At 40.7% G+C, this 23880-nt stretch overlaps 1 protein-coding gene across 1 annotated transcript in view; it reads left to right on the top strand.

Moving 5' to 3' along the window:
- Positions 1-6086: 6086 nt before the first annotated feature.
- The window catches only part of TNS2 (tensin 2), a 149393-nt gene continuing 131599 nt past the window's right edge, over positions 6087-23880 (top strand). Inside the window, exon 1 of the mRNA XM_070938008.1 lies at positions 6087-6188. Within this exon, the coding sequence (XP_070794109.1) occupies positions 6087-6188 (102 nt within the window). The remainder of the gene's footprint in view (positions 6189-23880) is intronic.

Genomic DNA, 23880 nt, shown 5'->3' with positions numbered 1-23880 from the left:
TCCATTCCCTGCACAAGACTGCATGCATTGCCTTGCGTTGAACCAGCCACAATGAGTTTGTATAGCACAACATCCAGTTTGAAAAAGAATTCTGCAAAATTTGTTGACCAGTCTGACATATCTCATTGGTCTGTCAAATATTATTATCCTGTCCATTTTTTATTCTAATGGAGATGTTCTATAAATGCTTTGTTTTATTCCGAATCATAATAAATCAACACAGCTATAAGCAACTTTTTAAAAAAGTCAATTAATGTTCAACTTGATTTTTCTGGTCTTTTCCATCACGGGGACATGAATTATTTCCCCAAACTGAATTTATTTTGCAAGTTCACACTCAACCAATAAAGAGCTAGGAAGCTTAACTGTTCTTGGCCAATAACTGAATGCTGAGTTTCTGATGAGTTTTAGCTTGCTGAAACTCCTTTCAGCCTCTGATACGAAAATTGACAGACTGAACAAAATCTACAGGGTTATACACACTATGGAAAATTAATTGCTTTTTTAAAAATCAAACCCATTTTATTAAAAGTTATAGTGGTGCATATTCTTTTCTAACAGAAGACTTTGAAGAAAGAAATCCAACAGCTTCTTGTAAAGCAAGATATTGTAAATTTGCAACTTATTCCTCTGGCAACACTGTTTTATACTGGCCTCAGACTTGGTATTTCTAATTGTTATGATGCTTTATCCTCTCCTGCCTTCTGTGCTTCTAACAGATTCCAGAAAATTTTACAAGTTGTGGATGACATCAATAGACCAATAGATAGTTGTGCAGCTCCAGCTGAATCCAGAAAGCCAGTTATGATTTAACCCTAAAAGATTACCCAACCATTAGATGCCTTGAGTCACATAGGCTGAAGTTGGTTTTCACTCAATTTTATTTTCTTCCTTTATAAACAATTTTTAAGTGAGGGGTAACTGGCTAGGCATCTACGCAATTATTATTTTGCCTATAAAATATATAATCTGTTCTGCCCTAAAATGGTGCTTGCTCTGATATAAATGGACTTAGCATGAGGGATACTGAGGGAAATTCCATTAAATTCTTGCAATTCTAATTGTACCTTTATTTAAATTAAGCAAAAATGTGAAAGTGAATATTTCAGAGAGATGGTGAAGAGAGTTTTGATCTAACACAGGGGTGTCAAACTTGATTTCGTTGAGGGCTGCATCAGGGTTGTTTGACCTCAGGGGGTCGGGGTGGGTGTGGCCAGGGTGGGCTTGACATCACTCGTGTCGGGGGTGCCTGTGGCGGCCTGAGCGCTCTGCCAGCAAAAACGGGCTCCCAAGTTCCATTTTCAGCTGCGACATCTTCCTGCAACCCACTACTAGCGACAACAGAGTTCGGGAGGGCCGCATGCAGCCCTTCTGAGCTCTGTTTTCACCGGCAGAGGCACCGCAGGCTGGTCCTTCGCTGTTTCCTGGGTGGCCCTGTGGGCCAGATCTAAGCACCTCATGGGGCAGATGCGGCCTGCGGGCCTTGAGTTTGACTCCCCTGGTCTAACATAATAGAAATGATGAGCTGATACAAACAGAGAACAGTTGCAGTGCAAAGATGGAAGTAGATAAAACTGAACTCCTGCTGGAGCAGCGGGTTGGACTAGAACAGCGGTCTCCAACCTTTCTGGCTTTACGGACAGGTGGGCAGCAGTGGCAGTGAGGTGGTGGAAAAGGGATTGTTCTGTGTGAGTAGTGGGCGCACGTGCTCTCCCACCACTTACACAGCCCAATTCCAAACAGGCGGTGGTCTGGTATTGGGTCATGGCCGGGAGTTGGAGACCCCTGGAGCAGTAGTGGGTTGCCCGTTGTTCGCACCGGTTCTATAGAACCAGTAGTAAAACTGGCGGGAGGCTCTGCCCACCGACCCTGATGTCACTAAAACGCTTTTGCGCAAGCGCAGGAGAGAGCGTGCACGGCCCCGCTGCAAACCGGTAGTAAAAGTAAGTAGAACCCATCCCTACCCTGGAGGTCCCTCCCAACTCTATTATTCTATGTTGCATGTTCTATATTCTAGCTTGCCTGCTACTTACCCAGCCCAATTCCAAACCTGTGCTGTGGCTGTCACTTGTCTCCTTCCAACTCTGGCATTGAAATTATTCCTACAAAACAAAAACATCCTTTCATGGAGCAGCTGTGCTCCATTCAGCAGCTTGGGGGTGGGTGGGGTACATGTGGATGTTTAGACAGTAAGCTTCAATATGAGGCTGAGAAACTGTGGCTTAATGAATGAATTCACACCCGAGTTGTCCATGATACGTGGCTGCCTTGCACTGAGAATCCTAGGCTTAGCCGATATACACACCTCTCCCACCCCGGCTTAGAGAAAAGAGGAACATTAAAACAGGCTGGGAAATGCTAGCCTAGAATAGATGTAGCTACAGGCTGTTCCCAGTGAGTCCATAATTCATCTATGTGCTATTAGCCTTAAGTCCTCCTAGAGAGAAAAGTTGCTTTTTTTAACTTTTTCTAAAGCTGCCTTTCAGCTCCACCCCTTGCAATTTATGGGCTGTGTGGGTGGTTAATCCTCTGCTTGCTCACCTCTCCTTGGCACTTGATCTGGCATTTAACGCTTTTGACACTGCGATTCCATAGACCTTCCTATTAAGTCTCTTCATGAAACTTGCCCGGTCTCTCCCAGACAAGGTTGCACAAGCTCCATCCTAATCCCAAACAAGCGCCTAGTCTAGTATGTACAAGGGTAAGGTTCCTTACCAAAGAGCTGCAGTGAGGGGGAGAATTGGTTATCTTTTGTGCAATTGTTTCACGAGCACAGGGCCCTGCAATTGTAATATGAACATACACGTTCCCCTTTCATGATATCTATAACCACAAAACAGCTTCTCATTCTGCATTAGAGTTTCTCTAGTTGTATTGCAAACAATCCAGAAACTTTCTAGAGGGATCTTTAAAGACCAGATGGGATCCTAGAAAAGTCATGCCTTCGGAGCTGGCAAACGGCATCATTGGCCAACTGCCACAATGGCAATACAGGTGGTCCTCGACTTACAACCACAATTGAGCCCAAAATTTCTGTTGTAAAGTGAGGCATTTGTTAAAGTGTGTTTTGCCCCATTTTATGACCTTTCTTGTCTCTGTTTGTTAAGTGAATCACTGCAACTGTTAAGTTAGTAGCGCGGTTATTAAGTGAATCTGGCTTCCCCATTGACCTTGCTTGTCAGAAGGGGATCACATGATCCACGGACACTGCAACGGCCATAAATATGAATCAATTGTCAAGGGTCTTAATTTTGATCACATGACCATGGGGATGCCACAATGGTCGTGTGAAAAAGTCACTTTTTTCAATGTAACTTCCAACGGTCACCAAACGAACTGTTGTAAGTTGAGGACTACATGTACAATTGTTAGGTCCCACCTCTGTCACCTACACTGAGCTCCCTCCCTCTTTCCCCTAAAATTAGCGCTCCCGACAGCATTAGGAGATCACAAGTAAATATTACTCTAATTTTACGCAGTAGTCTAGTTCTAACGAAATTCTGGACCATTGTGGGTATCAGCACCACCAGTCTGGCAACCAGTGGCAGTCATATCAAATGTCAACACTAGGGGAAGCCAGATAGAGAATAGAATAGAATAGAATAGAATAGAATAGAATAGAATAGAATAGAATAGAATAGAATAGAATAGAATAGAATAGAATAGAATAGAATAGAATAGAATAGAATAGAATAGAATTTTTTATTGGCCAAGTGTGATTGGACACACAAGGAATTTGTCTGACTGCATACGCTCTCAGTGTACATAAAAGAAAAAATGCGTTTTCTTTGCATTTTCAGCTTTCAAAGCAGGGTCATCGTCATAGTATAGATCATTGATGTTTCTTCCTTCAATTTTAAAACCATACTCATCGACTTCCAATCCAGCTTCCCTTATTAATGTATATTCAGCATATAGATTGAATAAATAAGAGGGAAGTATACAAACTTGTCTCATTCTTTTGCCAACCTGGAGCCAATTTGTTTTGCTCTGTTCTGATGGTCTGTGTCCTGTTCTTTTTATCTCTACACTGTTCTGGAGCATGTGCCATCTGAGAACAGGGAATCACTCTTAAAATAAAAGCCTGGAGTTTAATATGTCTGTAAACTCCAGGCACCAACTTTGATAATAAGTTTGTGCTTGGATCTACTAGATCCCCCCAGAATGTCTTCCTGGTTTTAACTTGGGTGAAATTGAAACCTTTAAAACCCCAAAATATAGTTCTAGGAATAGGAAACAACATGGGGGGTGAACGTTTCTAGATAAAGCCAAAATAAGCTAACAAATAGTAGTTAAAAAAGGAAAGTGTCTAATTCATGTTTTTATAAACTTAAAACTAACTACATAATTGCATAATATACCATCAACAAACATAAATCTAAATAACAGACACTTCTGCAGTCTTTTACTTTTCAGGCTCACCAATATGTGTCCTCACTTACTGAAACGGAATATTTTACAATGAATAAAGAGATTAGTTTGTTAATTTACAAATTTATGATTAAAGTTTGGAGGTCTCTCAACATTGTATAAACCTGTTACCAGATTTCCAGCACATAATAGCTCAAAAGAAAGCACAAACATTTGCTTTCTTTTATATTTATATAGAAATATTTCAGTTTTAAAACATTTTAAATTTGTACAGTATTGGCTACAGCTAAACAAATTTAGCTATAAAGCCCTCTACTTTGAAACAATCTGGAGGAAAGAACTTAAAACCGGCCATCACAAATGTTTTCCAGTGCACGTGTGTTTTGGCCAGCACAAGGACCAGAGATCCTTAACTGTTTAAAAGAAAAAAAAGCAAAAAGAAAAGCTAAGGATTAGAATCCAAGCATTTGGGCCATTTTTTTAAAGTTTGCCTTTAGTTAAGCTGGAAGGAGCTTTCAACCTTTTCTACGGAGTTGTTTTGTACAAGGTCAGCAGCCAAGAACTACAAGAGAGAGCTAGGCTTAGCAATCTTATGCATTTTTTTTGTTTTGTTTTGTTTAGGTGCCTTCAAGTGGCAACTGCCTGGACCAGTTCCTGCAGTTTACTTGACAAGATTTCAGAAGTGGTTTGTCCCTGTCTCCTTCCTAGGGCTGAGCAAGAGCAACTGGTCAATGTCACCCAGCTGGCTTTGTGCCTAAGATGGGACTAGAACTCCCAGTCTCCAGTTTGCTGCCTTAACCACTACCCCAAACTGATTCTCAATCCTACGCATGCTTACTCAAAAGTCCCTAAGTCATGTCACTAAGGTTAACTTTCCCTAGGTAAGCCAGCAATGGACAGTGGTCTTAAATCAACTTGCTCCTCTGTACAAAACTTCGACACAAAAATTTTTCAGTCGACTTACTTACGCATGCCGCATGCTCCCTTAACCCTTCTCTCTCTCCCCCCCCCCCCAATTCCTGCTTAAAATGCAGAAACCTGGGTTGCTTCCCCCCTTCTTCTCTCTGGAGAGGCAGGCCATGAAACCGCTGACCCAAAGCCCTGAAAAACTGGAAGGAAACAGGATACAGAATCTGGCTGAACGGCACACATGCCTCTTTGTTACTCTTTAAAACTGCTCTGGAGGGATTTTCCAGGGCTAATGTGTTTCCAATTATCCCGCTACGCTAGCTGGAGAGTCTACACACATTCTGACAAGCCATCTTCTTTCTCTTTCCAAGAGTAGTATGTCATCCCTCCCTGCAGCCCGTCATCCTCCTGCCCCCCTCCGTCCCCTTCTCCTCAGTTCATGCTATTCCCCGAAAAGGTCCAACCTTTATAGACACGGGCTAACACCCCCCCCCCCCACACACACATACTAGGCTCCCTTCACTTTGGAGGGCGGGCTTTGCCACCTGTTTACAGGCCTGGCTTTTGTAAACTCGCAGGGCTCTGAGTTTGCTCTGGCACTGGAGCTCGGTATTATTCTTATTCTTATTCCGGCTGCGAGGGAGATGGAGAGCGGCGGGGACGGGGCGGGCGGGGAGGGCAGAGGGACAAGGAGGAGGAGTCTGCAAGGCGAGTCGGATCCTCCAGCAGCGAAAGGGGAGGCGAGGAGACCCGCAGTCGCAACCTTGCCGCCGGGGCAAGAGTCAGCCAGCAGAAAAAAGGGTCGTATGGGCAGGGCAGGTGGCTCCGAGTGCTGGGGGCCCGAGTGCTGCTCCGCACGCCGCCAGGACAAGAGCCAATCGGGCGCCGCCAGAATGCAGCTGACCAAGGTCCGTGCGTGTGTTTGTATATGCGTGTGTGTGTGTGTGTGTGTGTGTGAGAGAGAGAGTCAGAGAGAGACACCTCGGCTTTTCTTCGGCGTGAGCGAGCGCGGAATTGCGGGCTGCGTCAGAGGATCCGACTGTGGCCCTGTGTGGGAGTGCGTTACATTAAAGGGGGCGCGCAAGCGTGCAAAGAGCGGCCGCCTCTTTAGACTTTTATTCGAGGAGGGGCAGTTGCGCACTTACGCATCCCTCGCCTGCTTGTCCCCCCCACCTCCCGTCTTTCTCCCTCTCCCCTCCCCTCCTTTAGCCCCGTCGCCGTTTCCCCCTCAAATGCGCGCCCTGAACTTCAGCTTGGTTCGCGCGCGCGCTTTCTTCCTAGCTCCTTGAGGCAGGGCGTGAAAGTAAAACAAGTCCTCTAAAGGCTTGAAGCTCGCCAGGCGTTTGGTCGGGTTTCGGGGACTTCTGGTCGCCGCTGGAAAGGCGCTCGCTCGGCGCTCCAGTGGCGGCGGTGGGCGGGAGGGAGGGAGGGAAACGGGCGCACCGGCGGTCTCTTGACAGGGCTGCCTTGGGGATCGTGTGCGAGGCTTCTGCGCCCGACTCGACTCTGAAGTTTCAGAAGCCCGCGCGCTCCGGTGAGGCGAAAAGGAGTCAAGGAGGGTTATTACCTCTTGAGGGGGAAAAAAAATTAGCTAGAGGTTGCCAAAGCGGCAGCGCGAACAGCGGCGGGCCGGATCTTCGGTGGGTGAAAAGACACCTCTCTGCAGGGAAAACGCGTAGAATCGAAACGCTCGGGAGTCGGAAGGGACCTTAGAGATTATCTAGTCCGACCCCTCGTCCTCTGCAGAAATCTGCTTCTGCGGCATATCTGATGGGGAGCAACCAAGATGATAAAGTCCCTGGAAGGTGTGTGTGTGGGGGAGGGGAATTAAGCTGAAGGACTGGGATGTATTCAGCTTGGAAAAGAGGAAACTGCAAAGAAGAACTGTCTTCAAGTACCTGAAGGACTGTCATGCAAATACAGCAAAAATTTTCGGAGTTATGCTATCCAGCCAGATGACATTCAGCTGCTATTGGTTTTGCCCGAGCAAAGGGCGCCCACCTTGAACAGCTTCTCACCATTAGGAAAGTCTAATGTCCAGATGAAATCTACTCACCTATATCTTAATCCCCACAGATCCATGTTGGTGCAGTGGTTAGAATGCAGTATTGTAGGCTAATTCTGCTGACTGCCAGTGGTTCAATCCTAACCAGCTGAAGGTTGACTCAGCCTTCCACCCTTCCAAGATCGGTAAAATGAAGACCCAGTTTGTTGGGGGCAATCTGTAAACTGCTTAGAGAGGTCTGTAAAGCACTGTGAAATGGTATATAAATCTAAGTGCTATTTCCCAGGAATAGAAACCTGCTGTTTTTTGCCCTGTCTTCTAAAATAACTCCGAACAATTTTGCTATATTTGCACGACAGTCCTTCAGGTACCTGAAGACTCTTGTTAGCTTTGCAGTTTCCTCTCTTCCAAGCTAAATACATCCTATTCCTTTACCTAGGTTTTTTTTCCCCTTCTTCCGGGCACGTTATCATCTTGGTTGCTCCCCATCAGATAAGCTGCACTATAAATTGATCCAGTAGCTGAACTATAATCTGATCAATGCAGAACAGGGAAAAGTAACTTTTCTTGAGCATCGCCTTATATTTCTGTTGATGCAACTGAGGATTGCAATCCCTACTCGCAGTCACTCATGCCCCAGTTACTTCCCGTCTTGACTATTGCAACACGCTCTACATGGGGCTACCCTTGAAGATTATCCAGAAGCTCCAGTTGGTGCAAAATGCAGCAGCCCGCATGGCTTTATGCAGACCCTGGTGTGCATATGTATCACCTCTCCTGCAGTAGCTGCATTGGCTGCCGATTTGCTTCCGGGTGCAATTCAAGGTGCTAGTTGTCACCTTTAAAGCCCTTCATGGCTTGGGACCAGGTTATCTGAGGGACCGTCTCTTGCCGGTCACATTTACCTGACCCATCAGAGCGGGGAGGCAGGGAATGTTGCAGGTCCCATCCCTGACGGAGATACACCTGGTGGGACCCAGAAGAAGGGCCTTCTCCGTGGTGGCTCCCTCTCTGCAACATCATTCCCCCAGAGATTAGAATGGCCCCCATTCTCATACTCTTCTGGAAGGCGCTGCAGACCTGGTTGTGCCACCGGGTCTGGGGAACCCAGAGCAGGATGGAGCCTATTAAATGGCTCGTGTGATCTGCTGTCATCGGGGTGGGGAGTGGGAGATGATTTTATTATATTATACTATATTAATTTATTTGATTCTTTTTATTAGTTTTATTGTTTGAAATGTGGTTTTGTATTCTGTAAATCGCCTTGAGTCACCATGAGTGGATAGGCGGCAACATAAATTAAATAAATAAATAAATTTGCAGATGTACTATTGCTTGGTATGCCTCCCCCATCTTATATTCATATCTTTTGATATTTCCTACCAAAACGTAGGACTTTGGGTTTTTAACTGTTGAAATTCATCTTGCTCTTTTCTCCTATTGTATTAGCCTTTCATGATCATCCTGAATCCTTTACATTATTCTCTGAAGTGTTTGCTATTCCCACTATAATATTTGCACATTTTCTAACTCCTCATCCAAGTCATTTTTAAATAGGCCAAACACCACAAATGGAGACTCTAGTACATGGAATGATCCAGAAGAAAGCTATTATGATATTCATAATATGAGAACCGTGGGACACTTGTTTATTCAGGAGAAAAAGAGATGAGGGATTGTCTTTGCATATCAGAAGAGCTGCACTGTAAAAGATACAGTAGAGCAGACTGATTTTTAGTGGAGACTGGAATTAGAATTAATAGGTGAAAATAGCAACAGAACCAGATTTTGGCTTAATAGTCAGTGGTCAGAAGATCAGACTGCCAAGGAAGATGTTGGCCTTTCCTTGGATGGAAATATTTAAAAACGGGCTCATTAGTCATATGTCAGGGATGCTAGATTTGAAAAATCCCTGCATTGAGCTAGCCTAGATGCCTTCCAAAAATCCTTCCAACTTCTATTTTCCATCAAAAGAGGCCATCCCATTTCTCTTATTCTGAATGGATTGCTGAATCTGTGACTGTATATTAGTCCTAAAATACCTATAAGGTATTCTGATCAAAATACTGTTCTTTCCAAGAACATTTGGGAGAAGGCATATTTTAAAACAGCGATTTGTGAGAGTCGTCATAGTCATAAAGCTACTTCTCTTGGATTATGGCATCAACTTTTGTTTGTGATTTCATTTTACATATTTCATTCAGTGTCTTCATATTGAAAGGCACAAGATTTTGTCAGCTGCAGCTCACTTCTTCAGGCACAGAGAGTATAAACTACCATACTAGTGAAATGAGCTGCAGCCCCTGATGGTGGTGGGGCTTTTAAAATTATGCCTTTTCATTAAATAGTTGGAAAAGGTGCTATTTTTTTTTATAAATGCCATAATTGTGTCAATCACCTACCAAAAAAAAAAGCATGCATTGCAACCATTTCATAAACTGGCCAGCTACATTTTAGGCAGCATTCTAATGCCGATCACAATGTGTTTCCAAGTTGTTAGGCTGGACATAATGTAAATTGATTGGATTTTGGTTATCCTGCCCCTATTTGGAAGGCAGCTTTCAAATACCGTGGGAGCTATAGGTCCATCTCATTCTTCCATGAATGCTGTTTCATACAATACCCCTTGCTTTTTTAAAAAACAAAACAATTCATATTAATTCAGAGCTGAGCCTTTCAAGAGGAAGAATGGATTCTCTGCTTCAGGCAGTCAACTGGGAAAGATGTCAGACTGAATAGCAATAGCACACATATACCACTTCACAGTGCTTTACAGCCCTCTCTAAGCGGTTTACAGTCAGCATATTGCCCCAAACAATTTGGATCCTCATTTTATGGACCTCAGAAGGATAGCAGGCTGAGTCAACCTTGAGCCAGTGAGACTCGAACTGCCAAACTTCAGGCAGCCGGCAGCCAACAGAATTAGCCTGCATTCTAACCACTGTGCCACCACGGCTCTTGAAGAGGCTCTCTGCCATCTTTCTTCCCTGATTGTGGAAATACTCATGCTCATTTCAGGCAGCAACACCTTGTGCACCATCACTGTGTGACATATGAGTATAAAGATGGTGAAGATATTTTAATTGCTTTATTTGTCACCTCTATGTTGAGGACATGCAACTATTCTCCTGTTTATTTAATGCAGACATGGCAGTGATGTCCAATTGAACTTGTTTCTTTAATCCCTAAGAGATGGATGGAAGCTACTCACCTATACAGTAATCCCCAAATAGAAGAATGTTCAGTTGATCAGAAGGATGGTATCTAACCTGATTCTGGATTTGCACTGTACAGGTAGTCCTCGACTTACAACAGTTCGTTTAGTGACTGTTCAAAGTTACAACAGCACTGAAAAATGTGACTTATGACCGTTTTTCACAGTTTTGACCTTTCCAGCATCCCCATGATCATGTGATCAAAATTCAGATGCTTGGCAAATGGTTCATATTTATGACTGTTGCTGTGTCCCAAGATCATATTTGCGACCTGACAAGGGAAGCCTGAATAGGGGAGCCAGATTCACTTAACAGGATTGCTAACTTATCGACTGCAGTGAATTCACTTAACAAATGTGGCAAGAAAGATTGTAAAATGGGACAAAATTCACTTAACAAATGTCTCACTTAACAATGGAAATTTTGGGCTCAATTGTGGTCATAAGTCAAGGACTACCTGTACCCCCATTGTAGGTTTCGCTACCAGGGAATTTTTAATCCCCTCATAGTGCAGCAATTATTTGTATTAATCAATGACCATAGTATCCATAGTTCAAAGTTCATTTTTCTTATTTTTTTCAATTGTTATTTCAGGTGCAGCCTGTGAGATTAGAAAGCAATAATGTTACCACTGTTGCCTGTATTGTGATTGTCCTCATGTTAGATTCCAAACTACCTATGAAAAGCATTTGAAAGCTATTACTATTAGCTGACAACCTCAACATTAAATGGACTCCCTAAGAGAGAGTTATATCTTGCTAGTGGTGAAAGCTATTTCTTGGCTATCAATTTGTTTCCAGGCTCAAAAAAAAATGGCCTACAAACCCTAATTAGTTTGGGATCAGGATACTGACTTGTTGACAGAAATGTGCATTTGGACTGGGACAAAAGCTTTGCTTGGCCTATTTGGATGCCAGATGGAAAACCATTTCTACAATTAAAGAGCCCCAGTGGCGCAGTGGTTGTCCAATTGTCCCCAAAAGAAAATATGCCTGAAATATAGTGAAATTACTAAATTTCACAAGAGTCCAATGATTTCACCCAAAATCAAAAGTAAGAAGGTCAAGTAAGATTTTGGGATTCTCAGAGCAGATTCCCAACATTTTTATGAAACCATGCAAGACTGCTGAAATTGTATAGGAATTTGGCTATCATTTATTTCTTAAAGTTACTTTAATTTTAAATTTTAATATTCAGAGGTTCACATTTATTATTTCTGTGGGTGCTATACTGTCAATTTGTATCCTAAGTTAAGTTGAGGGCAAATGGACAATCTGAAACAGGAGAAATTTCAAGGATTAATCTTTCTGACAAATTTCAGTAGAGCATTTTGTTGTTGGCGAAGTGGTTTCCTCTTTAGAAAATGTCTACTTCTACCTATGATAGCTGGGGAACATCTTGTAGTAATTATCAGCCACTGAGCACCAATTTTTCTCTTTCCTCTCCATTTGTTCCCGAGGGGGTGGGGGAGTTGCAAAGACAGGAAAAGCTGTAAAAGAGGAATCCATGGGCCCTGAAAATATTAAAGAAAAGACATGGTCAGTAGCAAAAACTTTCTGAATCTCTTTGAAAATTTAAACTTGCTTCTGATGAAATCTCCCCCTCTAGTCATACATGAATTGGGACCGTTATTTCATTTCAGCCTTAGAACTGTGGGTGATTCTGAGTTTTTTTCTGTTTTTTTAATGTGTATCTCCCTTGCCTGCCCTTCATTCAAATAACAATTATTTTCAAAAATGCATTTCTATATATTGCCTTTTTAAATCCATAAGATATTCTAAACCAATGAACACCTTGAAATAGTTACAAGAATTAGCAAAAGAAACTGGAAAAGTTTAAAATAAACATGAAAAATACAATTCAGCAAGGTTAAATACATGGAAAGAGTTTTGAAAGAATGTTTTTCAAAGCTGTTTCAAAGACACCGAAGAAGGATTCGTAAAATATGTGACGCCCAAATCAATAAGCCATACCATTGCTTATTGTTATGGCTAAGTTCTCACAACATTCTAATACAATGATCAGATTTCTGGATCTTTCTAAATCATAAATTATCAACCCCATTTTAGCCTAGCCTAACATGTTTGCAGATCCATGCATGGAATGATCTTACAGGCCCACACAAGTTTTTGTATTGTCTCCAGTTGAGAAATGTTGGAAGTTATGTAATTGGTAATGGATTTATACCCTCTTTTGTGGGAAGGCTGATTATTTTTAGAAAAAAGCAATGCAAAAGCCGTAGAGACTTTCTATCTACCCAATGAGGTTTGCCCTCAGGGATTCTGGTAAACTAGTAAACTACATCTAGATGGGAGGGGAGCATCCACCCAACTTCAAAACATTTTTAAAAATAGCAAATTACCATTCAGCTAGTGATTATTAATTGGCTTAAAGATATGAAAACTATCATATGTGGTCTTGGTTTCTGTGCTCCTTATTTTTCTATTTGTTATAAATGGGTTTAATTATGACGTTTGTTTGAGGGAGACAAACATAGTTATTGCAAAATGATTTGCTTAATATAAAGAGCAGTATAGACAAGTATGCATAGAAGTATGAATAGATTTTTACTTTCCATAAGAACAAAAGAGGCTGGACAATGTGAGTTGCTAAAATAGAAATTTGGATCCAGAATTCTGAATTTAGGATGACTTTTTTTCTGGTATTTTAGTGCTATTTTAAAATGCTACACAGTCTCCATCCATGGAAGAGAAGACCAATCTTGTATCATTAAGATTGGTACTTGGTGGAGTTGATTGTACCCAGTTTTGCTCATTTAGGTTTTTGATCCAGCGTTGTTCTAGGCCAGAGTGCTGGTGGAGGAGGAGCTGTTGTCACCTATAAATTTCATCTTCTTGAGGGAATCATTCTGTTCTAGCACCAGTTTTGAGGGAAAATACTTAGTGTTGGGTCAGAGAGATAAAATGGGGATGTTATACGTATACCTGCAACCTACCTGACCAAGCTAGTTAAAATGGTCTGAGATGTAGTGTTTTTTTTTGGGATTTTACGGCTGATAGAGCTGATGATCTTTTGTGAGATTTTTTTTTTGATTGATGGGGTAGATCCAGGAAATGATAAACATCTCTTTGCATCATTCCATCAGGAATTGTCCTCTTGATTTAAGAGTCAATGGTGTAGTGTGAAGAGGATATTCCACATTCTTGAGGCATATGAGAATGATTTTGATATCCTTTCAGAATTGTAAAGTTCTAGAATTAGAAGGTTCCATTTCAGGCATTCAATCCAACCTGGCCCTCAGGATGGGAATCTACCTTAAAACATCTTCAAGAAAGAGTTATCTTCCTGAAGCCGGCCCACCTCCTCTCTGGATAACTGGTTCTACCATATTATCAAACAGTTCTTAGCACTAGGAAGCTTCTTCTAACTTTCAGTTGTAATCTGCCTTTCTATATCTTAAATCTACTCCTCCATGCCCTGCCCTCTGGAACGGTAGAAATGTAACCTTGTCATGTAACACCTTGTCAAGTCTTTCAAGAATGCTGTCATCTCTTTATTTGGTTTTTACCTCTCAAGACTGAACCATCCTAATTCCTTCAATGAAGGATTTTATTTCTAGTCTAACCTTGATCATCCCTCTAGCAACAGAAGCCCATGCTCTGCTGATCTTCCCTTTGAATTATCACAAGGCACAGCCTGTAGACCTGGCCATAAAGATGATTTGGAAACTGTAGCTGGTACAGAATGTGACAGTAAGGCCCTGTGATCCAAAGAATCCATCTTTAAAGAACAGCCTATATGTTACCAGTCAAGATTTTAGAAGTTACATTTAAAGCTTAATATAATTGAATCTAAATATCTCTTCTACTATGTACCTGCCTAAACAGGTACATCACACAGCATCATGCAGCTGGGAGAGTGTGTTATATAGAGACCTTGCAGAGATGAAAAAATGTTGTGGCACTTTGGTTTTGTCTGGAGGCCAGACAGTGCCATTTTCCACATTTCATGTTAAGTAAACATGGAGGCCATCTTTTCTTTTGGATCTTCAGGGCTGCCAGGCCTGGCCTTTCACTCTCGCATTCTGGATTTTACTCTTCAGCCTATTGATGCCGCTAGTCCCTTAAGCGCCATTTTGTTAGTGCCAATGTGATTATTATTCTGTTTATTTTTTTAAAATAAAAAATATTTTTTAAAAAAATCAGTGTATGAATTACGTTACTTGGTTTTATCTAGTTTTTATCTATTTTTATATATGTTGTAACCTGCCAGGGGATTTTCTGTGAAGTGGGCTAGTTTATAAATATTAGAAATGAACAATTCCATTTGGGGTTATATTTCAGTTGTATTTTGTTTGGATATATGTTATTTCTACAGCACGTTCTTTTAAGAGCTATTGAAATATTGTTTTGTGCATTGGGCTTGAAGCAGAATTTAAAAAGTGATTCTACACTGAACTACTATAATGCTTTATTGTTAAACAATTCCCACCCCCATAACCTCTTTACTTACAGTTTGTCATGTTCAGATCAATTTGCCTGTAACTTTAATTAATAACTTCCTCCTTGCAACTTCTGGCTCTGTTATTGCTGTTCTAAAATTAAGGAGAATAAACCAGTAATTAAAGTTTTCTCTGGCCCTGGAAACCGAAGTTACTGATGAAGAGGAAATATATCATTAATGCTGATGGGAGATGAATGAGAAACAAATAATGGGCCAAGCACTGTAAGGAGGAAGCTTCTAATGAAAGACACAAAATCATTCTGAACATCTCAATAACAACAACAACAACAACAACAATAATAAGAAATAACAGTGATACCCATTGTCATCGGGGCACTTGGTACCATGTCCAAGAATTTTATAACAAACACCAGCAAATTGCAGCTTCCTGCAATAACACCAGCGGAACTGCAAAAAACTGCGCTACTTGGAACATCATACATCTTAAGAAGGTACTTGGTTGATACCTAGGACGCTGGCAGCAACCCGTATCAACCATTAGCACCAGCCAATGGTATTTGTGATGCATTTTTGAATGTTCAGTTGACTTGAGTTTTATATTTAATGAATAAAGATAATAACAATAACAACAACACACTGGGCAAGTTGGCATGTACACAGATATTTAGGAGCTGTAGCTAAGGCTAACAAATCAAGGCTGCAAAACTCCTGATGTCCTTTAGAGGGCAGCAAAAAAATTTCCTATAATACTTAGGCAGCTCAGATCTGGGAGCCAAGTTGGGAAATGTTTTTTCTACATCTCATCTTATCTCATCTTATTCTGGTCCCGTGGAAATGCAGATTTCTTTTTCTTCTTTTTTCAGAGTTAAGGTCTAATTTTAATTATATTGCTTCTGATTTTGTAACTTTTTAATGATCAGCTTTAAGTTACATTCTGTTTTTTAATTTACCCTTTAATTGCTTTTATTGCTGTAATTGATATATTGTTCTTTTAACCTTTTAACCAGAATCAGCCTCATCATTAAAAAAAAAGAGTAGTAGGTGATAATGAAAAGAGAGCACTCTATGCCCATTGAAACTTCCTTCTTGTGTTTTTTTTTAAAAATATTTTTATTAGAATTTTAAAATGTAGACTTCCTTAACTTGAGCTCTGTCTCCAAGTACCAATTCTTATAATCTCATTCGTGCACAAGGATGAATCATGAAAAGGCCCAAGGGAAACTCAAGTCCAACCGAAATCTTATTTTGCTTCAGATATGCCCTCCCCTAAGCATGACTGAGCATGTCACATTTTAGAAAAGGGCATGGTTGGCTAGAATTTCTTCTTCCTTGCAACATTTTATCAGAGATTTTACTTCAGTATCTCTGCAGAAAATCACAAGGAACAAAACCCATTTAAATTAGGCTGGGCAAAACCTACTGCAAATGTCCCTAATGCCCATTCATACTTGGTTACTAAATTAATCCATTTTCAGGCTCTATACAAGACATGATTGAGTGATAAACTAATACATTACTTGTTCAGTTTGAAGCATCCGGTCAGGACTGTATGGAGATTCTTTAAAAATCTGCTTTAGGACAAGCTACATTTCAAATTTCAAATCTTTATTGTCAGTGCACAACATATGTACAATGAGATTGGATTCACCCCAGTTTATTGGACTCCATCCTCACTTCCTGGCCTTTTTCCTGGTAAATCACCAATTCTTTGTTATTTTTTTTTTTAATATACAATAGTATGAGTTCTTCTGAAGAGGAGAATGGATGGAGTTTTGCTTGAGTGAGTGATGAGAGAATGCTGCCCTTTGGGTTCTGCTGTGATACAGATTCTACCCTTAAGAGATAGCCTAGTCCCGTGATGGTGAACCTATAACACACGTGCCCAAAGTGGCACGCAGAGCATGTCACCTGGCATACGCGGCATCTCCCATTCTTCTTCCAGGTTTCTGGTGCGCATGCACATGCGAAGATCAGCGGGCCTTTTTGCATGCGGCAGTGCCGGAAACTGGAAGAGCTGGTCTTCCGTTTTCCTGCATGATCATGCGCGCCGGCCAGCTGATTGTTGGGTGCGCATGCATGTCAGAAACCCGGAAGACTATCTGGCCGGTGCGAAACCAGAAGTTCATTTTCAGGCGCATGCATGCACTCTGCAAGCTCCTCTTCTGGGTTGTAGCCCAGATGAGTGTGCACGCTCCCTTTTTGGCACTCGGTGCCAAAAAGGTTTGCCATCACTGGCCTAGTCCCAAGTCAACTCAAGTCTGGAGTCTGAATGAGATGAGATTTCATGGAAGGGTTTCCTGAGACAACTGGTCTTTGGGAGCTGGTAAGCACATTTGGAATAGATTTGGGAAAGTTGCTATCCTTCAAACATTTTAAGACTACAGTCTTACCACATTTGAGCTACAACATTCTGGATGGCCACTAGATAGCAGCAAAGAGTCAAGAGTTTTTCTATATCTCTTGCTGCCATCTACAGGTAGGCTTCAATTTACGACTGTAATTGAGCCTGCAATTTTGGACATAAGTCATGATAATTGTTAAGTGGGTTACCATGTGAGCACACTTGATTTTCTGACCATTTTTGCAGTGGTTGTTAAATGAATGCAGCATTTGTTAAGTGAAACCGGTGGTCGTTAAGTGAATGTGGCGATCATTAAACAAACCTCTCTGTGGGGTGCTGGTTTTCAGCAAAAATGTTAAATCTCAGTCAAGTGGCCAAAGGGCACTGCAAATAGTCATCAATGCAGGCTGCTCACCAAGTGGCCAAAATGCAGTTCTTAGCAACCAGTTGTAAGTCAATGACTATCTGTAATACTTGCAGCCCAGATCTGGTAGCCTTAATTATGGCACCCATAATCTCTTGCCATCTGCTATGTTGGCTGTAATGATGAGAGTTGAAATCCAACAAACCTGAAGGACACTGCGTTGCCTATCCAGTGCAGGAACCCCCCCCCTTGTTATTACCCCATCCTAATGTATTTTATTCTCATGAACATAGTTCCTCTCCCTCACCCCACCTCAGAGTCAACTTGCCCAGTACCCCTCAAAGTGTTTCTCCAGAGTTGACATCTTGCTCTTCTGCCTGAGCTGGAGGTTTTGCCTCCAGGGTTGTCCTTTGCCCCTTCTTCCCACCCAAAGGCTCTTCTTTTCTTTCTTTCTTTCTTTCTTTCTTTCTTTCTTTCTTTCTTTCTTTCTTTCTTTCTTTCTTTCTTTCTTTCTTTCTTTCTTTCTTTCTTTCTTTCTCTTTCTTTCTCTTCCTTCCTTCCTTCTTTCCTTCCTTCCTTCCTTTCTTTCTTTCTTTCTCTTTCTCTCTTTCTCTCTTTCTCTCTTTCTCTCTCTCTCTCTCTCTCTTTCTTTCTTTCTTTCTTTCTTTCTTTCTCTCTCTCTCTCTCTCTCTCTCTCTTCTTCTTCTTTAGCTCTGTGTTTTGTTGGCTTGAGCCAATTCTGAGTACAACCTTTGCACTTTTCGAGGCTAAAGCCTGACGTGAGGATTTCTTCTGTTTTTCTGGCTGGAGCAAGAGCACCAAGTTGGGCAGCAGCAATGCTCTTTTGGCGGGGTGAATTGAATGAAAAAAAAAACAGCAACTAACCCACAGGCGCCTAATCTATGCAAGTGAGCAATGGAAAGAGTCTCTGGAGGGGCTGGCTGGCAGGGAAGGAGGAGGCATCTTGAAAGAGTGGCAGCTACAGAGGAGCTTGATTGTAGCTCCTGGAACCTGGTCAAGCTATAAAATGGATTTCTTTCAGCATGGCTCACCCCCAACTGTGGAACTTTAGGGGTAGAAATCCTGGTTTTGAACTCTTATTAGCCCATAGGAAGCTGATGATAAAAGATTTGGGGAGTTGCAATCCAGAAGAGCTGCAAGACCCCAATCTGCCTTCCTGTGGTTTAATGCTTTCCTTGCCTGTCGTTTCTCAGCTCCTAACTGGCATATAGATGCTCTGTCCATTAACAGATTTAATTCTGTTTTACCCTTGCAATTTTGGCAGCAAGTGGGAGGTTTTTATTTTGTTCCACAGAAGGAGCAAAGAACTGGCTACAGAAAAGGTTCAACATTTATTCCCCTCTTAGAACATTTTTAATCGTTTTGCTCTCCTAGATCTGGTTATATAGAACATCTACACCATAGCTAAACCACAGATTATGTTGCCTTATTTAGGAGGCAACGAAGAGGGCTATAACATAGCCTGATCACACAAGGTTTAGCATCCACCAGATGTGCTGTGCTTGTCATAATCCTTAACCAACTACGTTGTTGTCAGATGATTCTGGGACTGAATGAAGCCCAACTGGAGGGCATTAGATTGAAGATGTTTGTGTTGACGTCTAGAGCAAAGGTGGCACTTGATCTTTATATAGCATACCAGGAGGTGGAGTTAGAAACAGGATAAAGTAGGTGGGAATAGATTTTCTTTTACAGAAATTATTTGATTACTTCCCAGTTTTCTGCCAATGTTTAGAAAAGCTCTATGGAACTGCATCCCAGCTTTTGGGAGTCTAGATAATGTATTCCTGTATTCTAGAGCTAAAGGTAATTAACCTAAGGCTGTCACCTAAAAAAAATGATCATTGAGAGTCAGATAATTTAAGCCTTCTCCAACCTGGCTACCTTTCTAGTTGTATCGGAATGCCCACTTCAAATTGTTTCCAGTCAACAAGGGGATTGTGGAAGTTAAGATCCTATTCATGGAGAGTGATATGGAATGATATCAAGATCTGTATCCTTCTCTGTCTCTCCCTTTCTTTCTTTCTTTCTTTCATCCATGGATGGTGATCAAGTGTGTAGCAAGTCTATGATGTCACAAGACAAGGTACAATAGAAAGGAATAATTCGATACAAAGATATACAGAACATGCATCCCTGTCCTTATAATCCTTAGCACTCTTCAGTTATGTCAATATGACAAATCAAATATCCTTGGGATTGATCTCAACTTTGAATAATTTATGTCGGTTGAGCCATGCAATTTTCAATGGCATGATATAGAAGTAGTTTTTTTTAAATTTGATTTATATGCCGCCCTTCTCCGGAGACTCAGGGCGGCTTACAATGCGTTAAGCAATAGCCTTCATCCTTTTGTATATTTATACAAAGTCAGCTTATTGCCCCCACAAACTGGGTCCTCATTTCACCTACCTTAGAAAGGATGGAAGGCTGAGTCAACCTTGAGCCTGGTGAGATTCAAATTTATAGTAATTGCAGACAGCTGGTGTTAATCACAATGCTATCAGTCTGCTGAGCCACCAGGCCCTAGTTTGCCATTGTCTTTTTCAGGGATATTATTTCTACTTTCTAATCTAGCCCTTGATTCTGATTTTCATATATAACTTCCCATCCAAAGACTAACTTCTTCTGATCTTGCTTAGGCTTTTAGATCAGTCTAAACCAGGTGAGTGCTTCATTTTGAAATTCCCCGTATCCTGTTTGAAAAGGATATGCAATAAGATAAGACTCAGTATGGTATTTCCTGTGTTAAATCCTTTCTAATATCTACACGTACATGTGTGTTTGTATTTTATCTACTTGTCGTACACAGGTTGCTGAATGGAAATGTCAATAAGGATGCAAAGATTAGCAGCTCCAGAAATGGCATCCTTCATGCCTTGTTCCACTTTAATTCATACTGGAATCTAGATTAATATACGCTGAAAATTCTGCTAATCAAGTCCTTTCCAAAAGTAAGAGAACTTAGTTTCTTGTCTACGGCCAACAGGGTGGTCCTAGACTGTAAATCAATCAAGATCGTTTTCTTATCCATTCCTTTGGGAAGAATAGGTTTCAGAACAAGACTGGATGAATTTGATGAAATACGCTTAAGATCACTTAATTGAGAAGTGCTCCTCTAATCTTTTTGCTTCTTCTAGAATTCAGAGCTGGGTAACCAATAGTATCCCATATGTAGTCAGATTGCAGTACTCACAATTCCCTGGCTTCTGGCCATGCTGGCTGGCTTTCTTGTGAGCTAAAGCCTCTGAAAGTCCTAATATTCACTTCTGGTTCCTAAATTTACTTCCAGAGTGTGTGTATTCAGAGTCTTGGAGAAAGTTGTCCTAAATCTTGTGGGGAAAAAAAGTTTAGTTCTATGCTTTAGCAAATTAAGAAAGAGAAAGATCACACGTTCCAAATTCTCTTATTTATCTGGGACTGACAAAACAATATTGCTTATTAAGTTACTTTCTTGTCCATATATTTGCATCTTGGCAAAACCATTAGGTGTGGTAAGGCAATTTCAGGGCCTGTTGCTGCAGAACAGTAACATATTGGGGAACTATATTTTTCTTGTGTTTTGGTCTGGTCCCATTAGAGGGGTGAGCAGAGGTGGCACAGTGGTTAAAATGCAGTATTGCAGGCTAATTCTGCTGACTGCCGACTGCCTACAATTTGGCAGCTGGAATCTCACCAGGCTCAAGGTTGACTCAGCCTTCCATCCTTCCGAGGTTGGTAAAATGAGGACCCAGATTATTGGGGCAATAGGCTGATTCTGTAAACTGCTTAAAGAAGGCTGTAAAGCACTGTGAAGTGGTATATAAGTCTAAGTTCTATTGTTATGTACTAATTTGGAATGATCACTTTGTAATTCTTAGTTATCAAAAATATCGCTGGTGTTGATTTGTTTTAGAGCTCAACTCCTGCTTTGATAGACTGATTAACTGCAATGCAAAGCTAACAGAGGAAACAGGACCTATCAATCTTGATTGCAAGAGAATTTCTCTGCCCATTCTCTAGTGAAAAGGAAACATTGGAATCGGAATTCCTGAGGTCTTGTTCAATCATTTTTGAGATTCCATCATGAACAGTTCTCAGCCTCCTTGCCCACAACCCCCCTGCCGGAGTCAAGCAAAACCACAGTTTGCATGGCTTGGATTCTAGCCCTGATTTGGAAGTGAGGGATCCAAGCCAAGGATTTGCCAGCCAAGAAGTCAAGCCTTGGAAGCCTTCTTTGAAGTTATGCCTCTGGTCATAGGATGTTAGAGGTAAAGGAGGTGGAAACCTGTGGCTGTTTTCTGGTACCAAGTGCTGTATGCGGAGAAGAAAAACTGTACAACCCACAAGAAGTTGCCTTTAGCATCTCAAAAACCTACTTGCTCAAAAATTGATTTACTTCCCTAAACTAGCCAAAATCATCTAAGCCATGGTCTGGCAATAGTTCAGGGAACAAAAAAGACAGAATTTCTGCTTCCTTGTATGTAACAATAAATCAAGGATTGGCAATGTTTTTCAAGTTCTGTGGTAAATTCTGTGGTAATACTCTCCCCCAATCATTCAAAACCTCATTACATATTCAGCTTGATTATAATGACATCACAATGCTAAATTTTCTAGTTTCTTAGTCTTGGTAATATCTTCTGCTTCCCATAGGGACCTGAGCCACTCAGATAAATTTTCCATAAGGCTCTCATTCCCCCAACCTCTCACACACAGAGAAATGGAAACCTTATGGTAAATTTCTCTTTGGTGATTCATGGCTAGTATTTACAGTATTTTTTTTTAATCTTTTCCATTTCATGTGATTGTAATCAGTGTCCCTAAAACACCGATGTTCTTGTTTCTTCTTTTTTTTAAACAAAACAACTTACTTTCAAGCCATGACATGCAGAACTCATCAGCAGCAACAGAAAAGACAACAGATGATTTATATAAAAGCATTGTTTCCAATCCCCTGTGTACGCGTCTTCTAGAAAGACGTTCCTTTCTGTTCCTTTCTTTACTGTACAAATGAAGTTTATGATTTTCTTCTTTTTTTTATAAACCTTTATTAACATTTAAAAAATACAAGTTACAATACATCTATAACAAAAATACAACTGTAATAATTATATAATTCAACGTCATTCTGACAGTACGTAATTCTTAACTTTTTTCATCTATTCCTGCATATTCCTACTTAATCGACATATTTAAACACATTTTGTATCTTATTTTATTCTATACATTCCTTATTTTTAATTTCTATCCATTGATACCAATTTTCCCAAGTTAAGTAGTATTCCAAGTCTTCCTTATTATTTAGTTCTAAAGTAAGTTTGTCCATTTCTGCACATTTGAAAATTTTTTGGATTATTACACAGTCTGTTGGTATAGTGGACATTTTCCAGGCTTGCGCAAGTACAATTCTTGCTGCTGTGGTTATATGAATAATTAAATATTTAATCCTTTTAGGGTAATTTCCTTTAATAATCCCCAGAAGAAACAGTTCAGGTTTCAATTCTATTTTACAATGTGTGATTTCTTTTAGCCATTTTTGTATTTTAATCCAGAATTTTTAAACTTCTGGGCAAAGCCACCATACATGGAAGTAGGTACCTTGTATTTGTTTGCATTTCCAGCAATTAGGTTTTAGGTTGGGGTACATTTTAGCGAGTCTTGGGGCTAAATGCCACTGATAGAACATTTTATACTGGTTTCCTTTATATGAGGCAGATTTTGTTAATGTATAGTTTTTCTCCCAAATTTTTTTATGATTTTCTTTATATGATGCTACTTATTATTTAACAAGATGAATGGAGTAACAGCATGTAGGTGAGAATAACAGATTCTATTTAGAGAAATTAGTAACACACACAAACCATTTATATCAAGGAAGTGTGAGGCAGTGGTATGGGGCCATATCAAAAAAGGACCAGAATTTTCTGATTTTCCATGATTATGAAAGGAAATTCTAGGACTTTGTTTTACTTTTCTCCTCTGGATAATCCTATTTTAAGTCTTATAATATAGCATTTAGCATTTGTGTCTTAAAATGGTGAGAATCCATGCTGCCAGTTTTTGGTATCTAAACAAGGTTGAAACAATACCCTTTTATCCTAAACAAAGCCACAAAGGCTTATGCTAAAACAGATTGGTTAAGCTTCAAGGAATAGCTTGTGTCCTCTGAAAAAACAGTCTCATAATCCCTTTATGAATTATTGCATCTACTCTCATCTCAAAACTCTTAACTGGGTTGGACCTAATT

This window comes from Pituophis catenifer, unplaced genomic scaffold (assembly GCF_029215685.1).
Source record: "Pituophis catenifer annectens isolate HBS135680 unplaced genomic scaffold, rPitCat1.0.hap2 SCAF_2, whole genome shotgun sequence".
NCBI classification, from domain to species: domain Eukaryota; kingdom Metazoa; phylum Chordata; class Lepidosauria; order Squamata; family Colubridae; genus Pituophis; species Pituophis catenifer.
The sequence above is the reverse complement of the archived record's forward strand: the minus strand, read 5'-3'. Positions and strand labels throughout refer to the sequence as shown.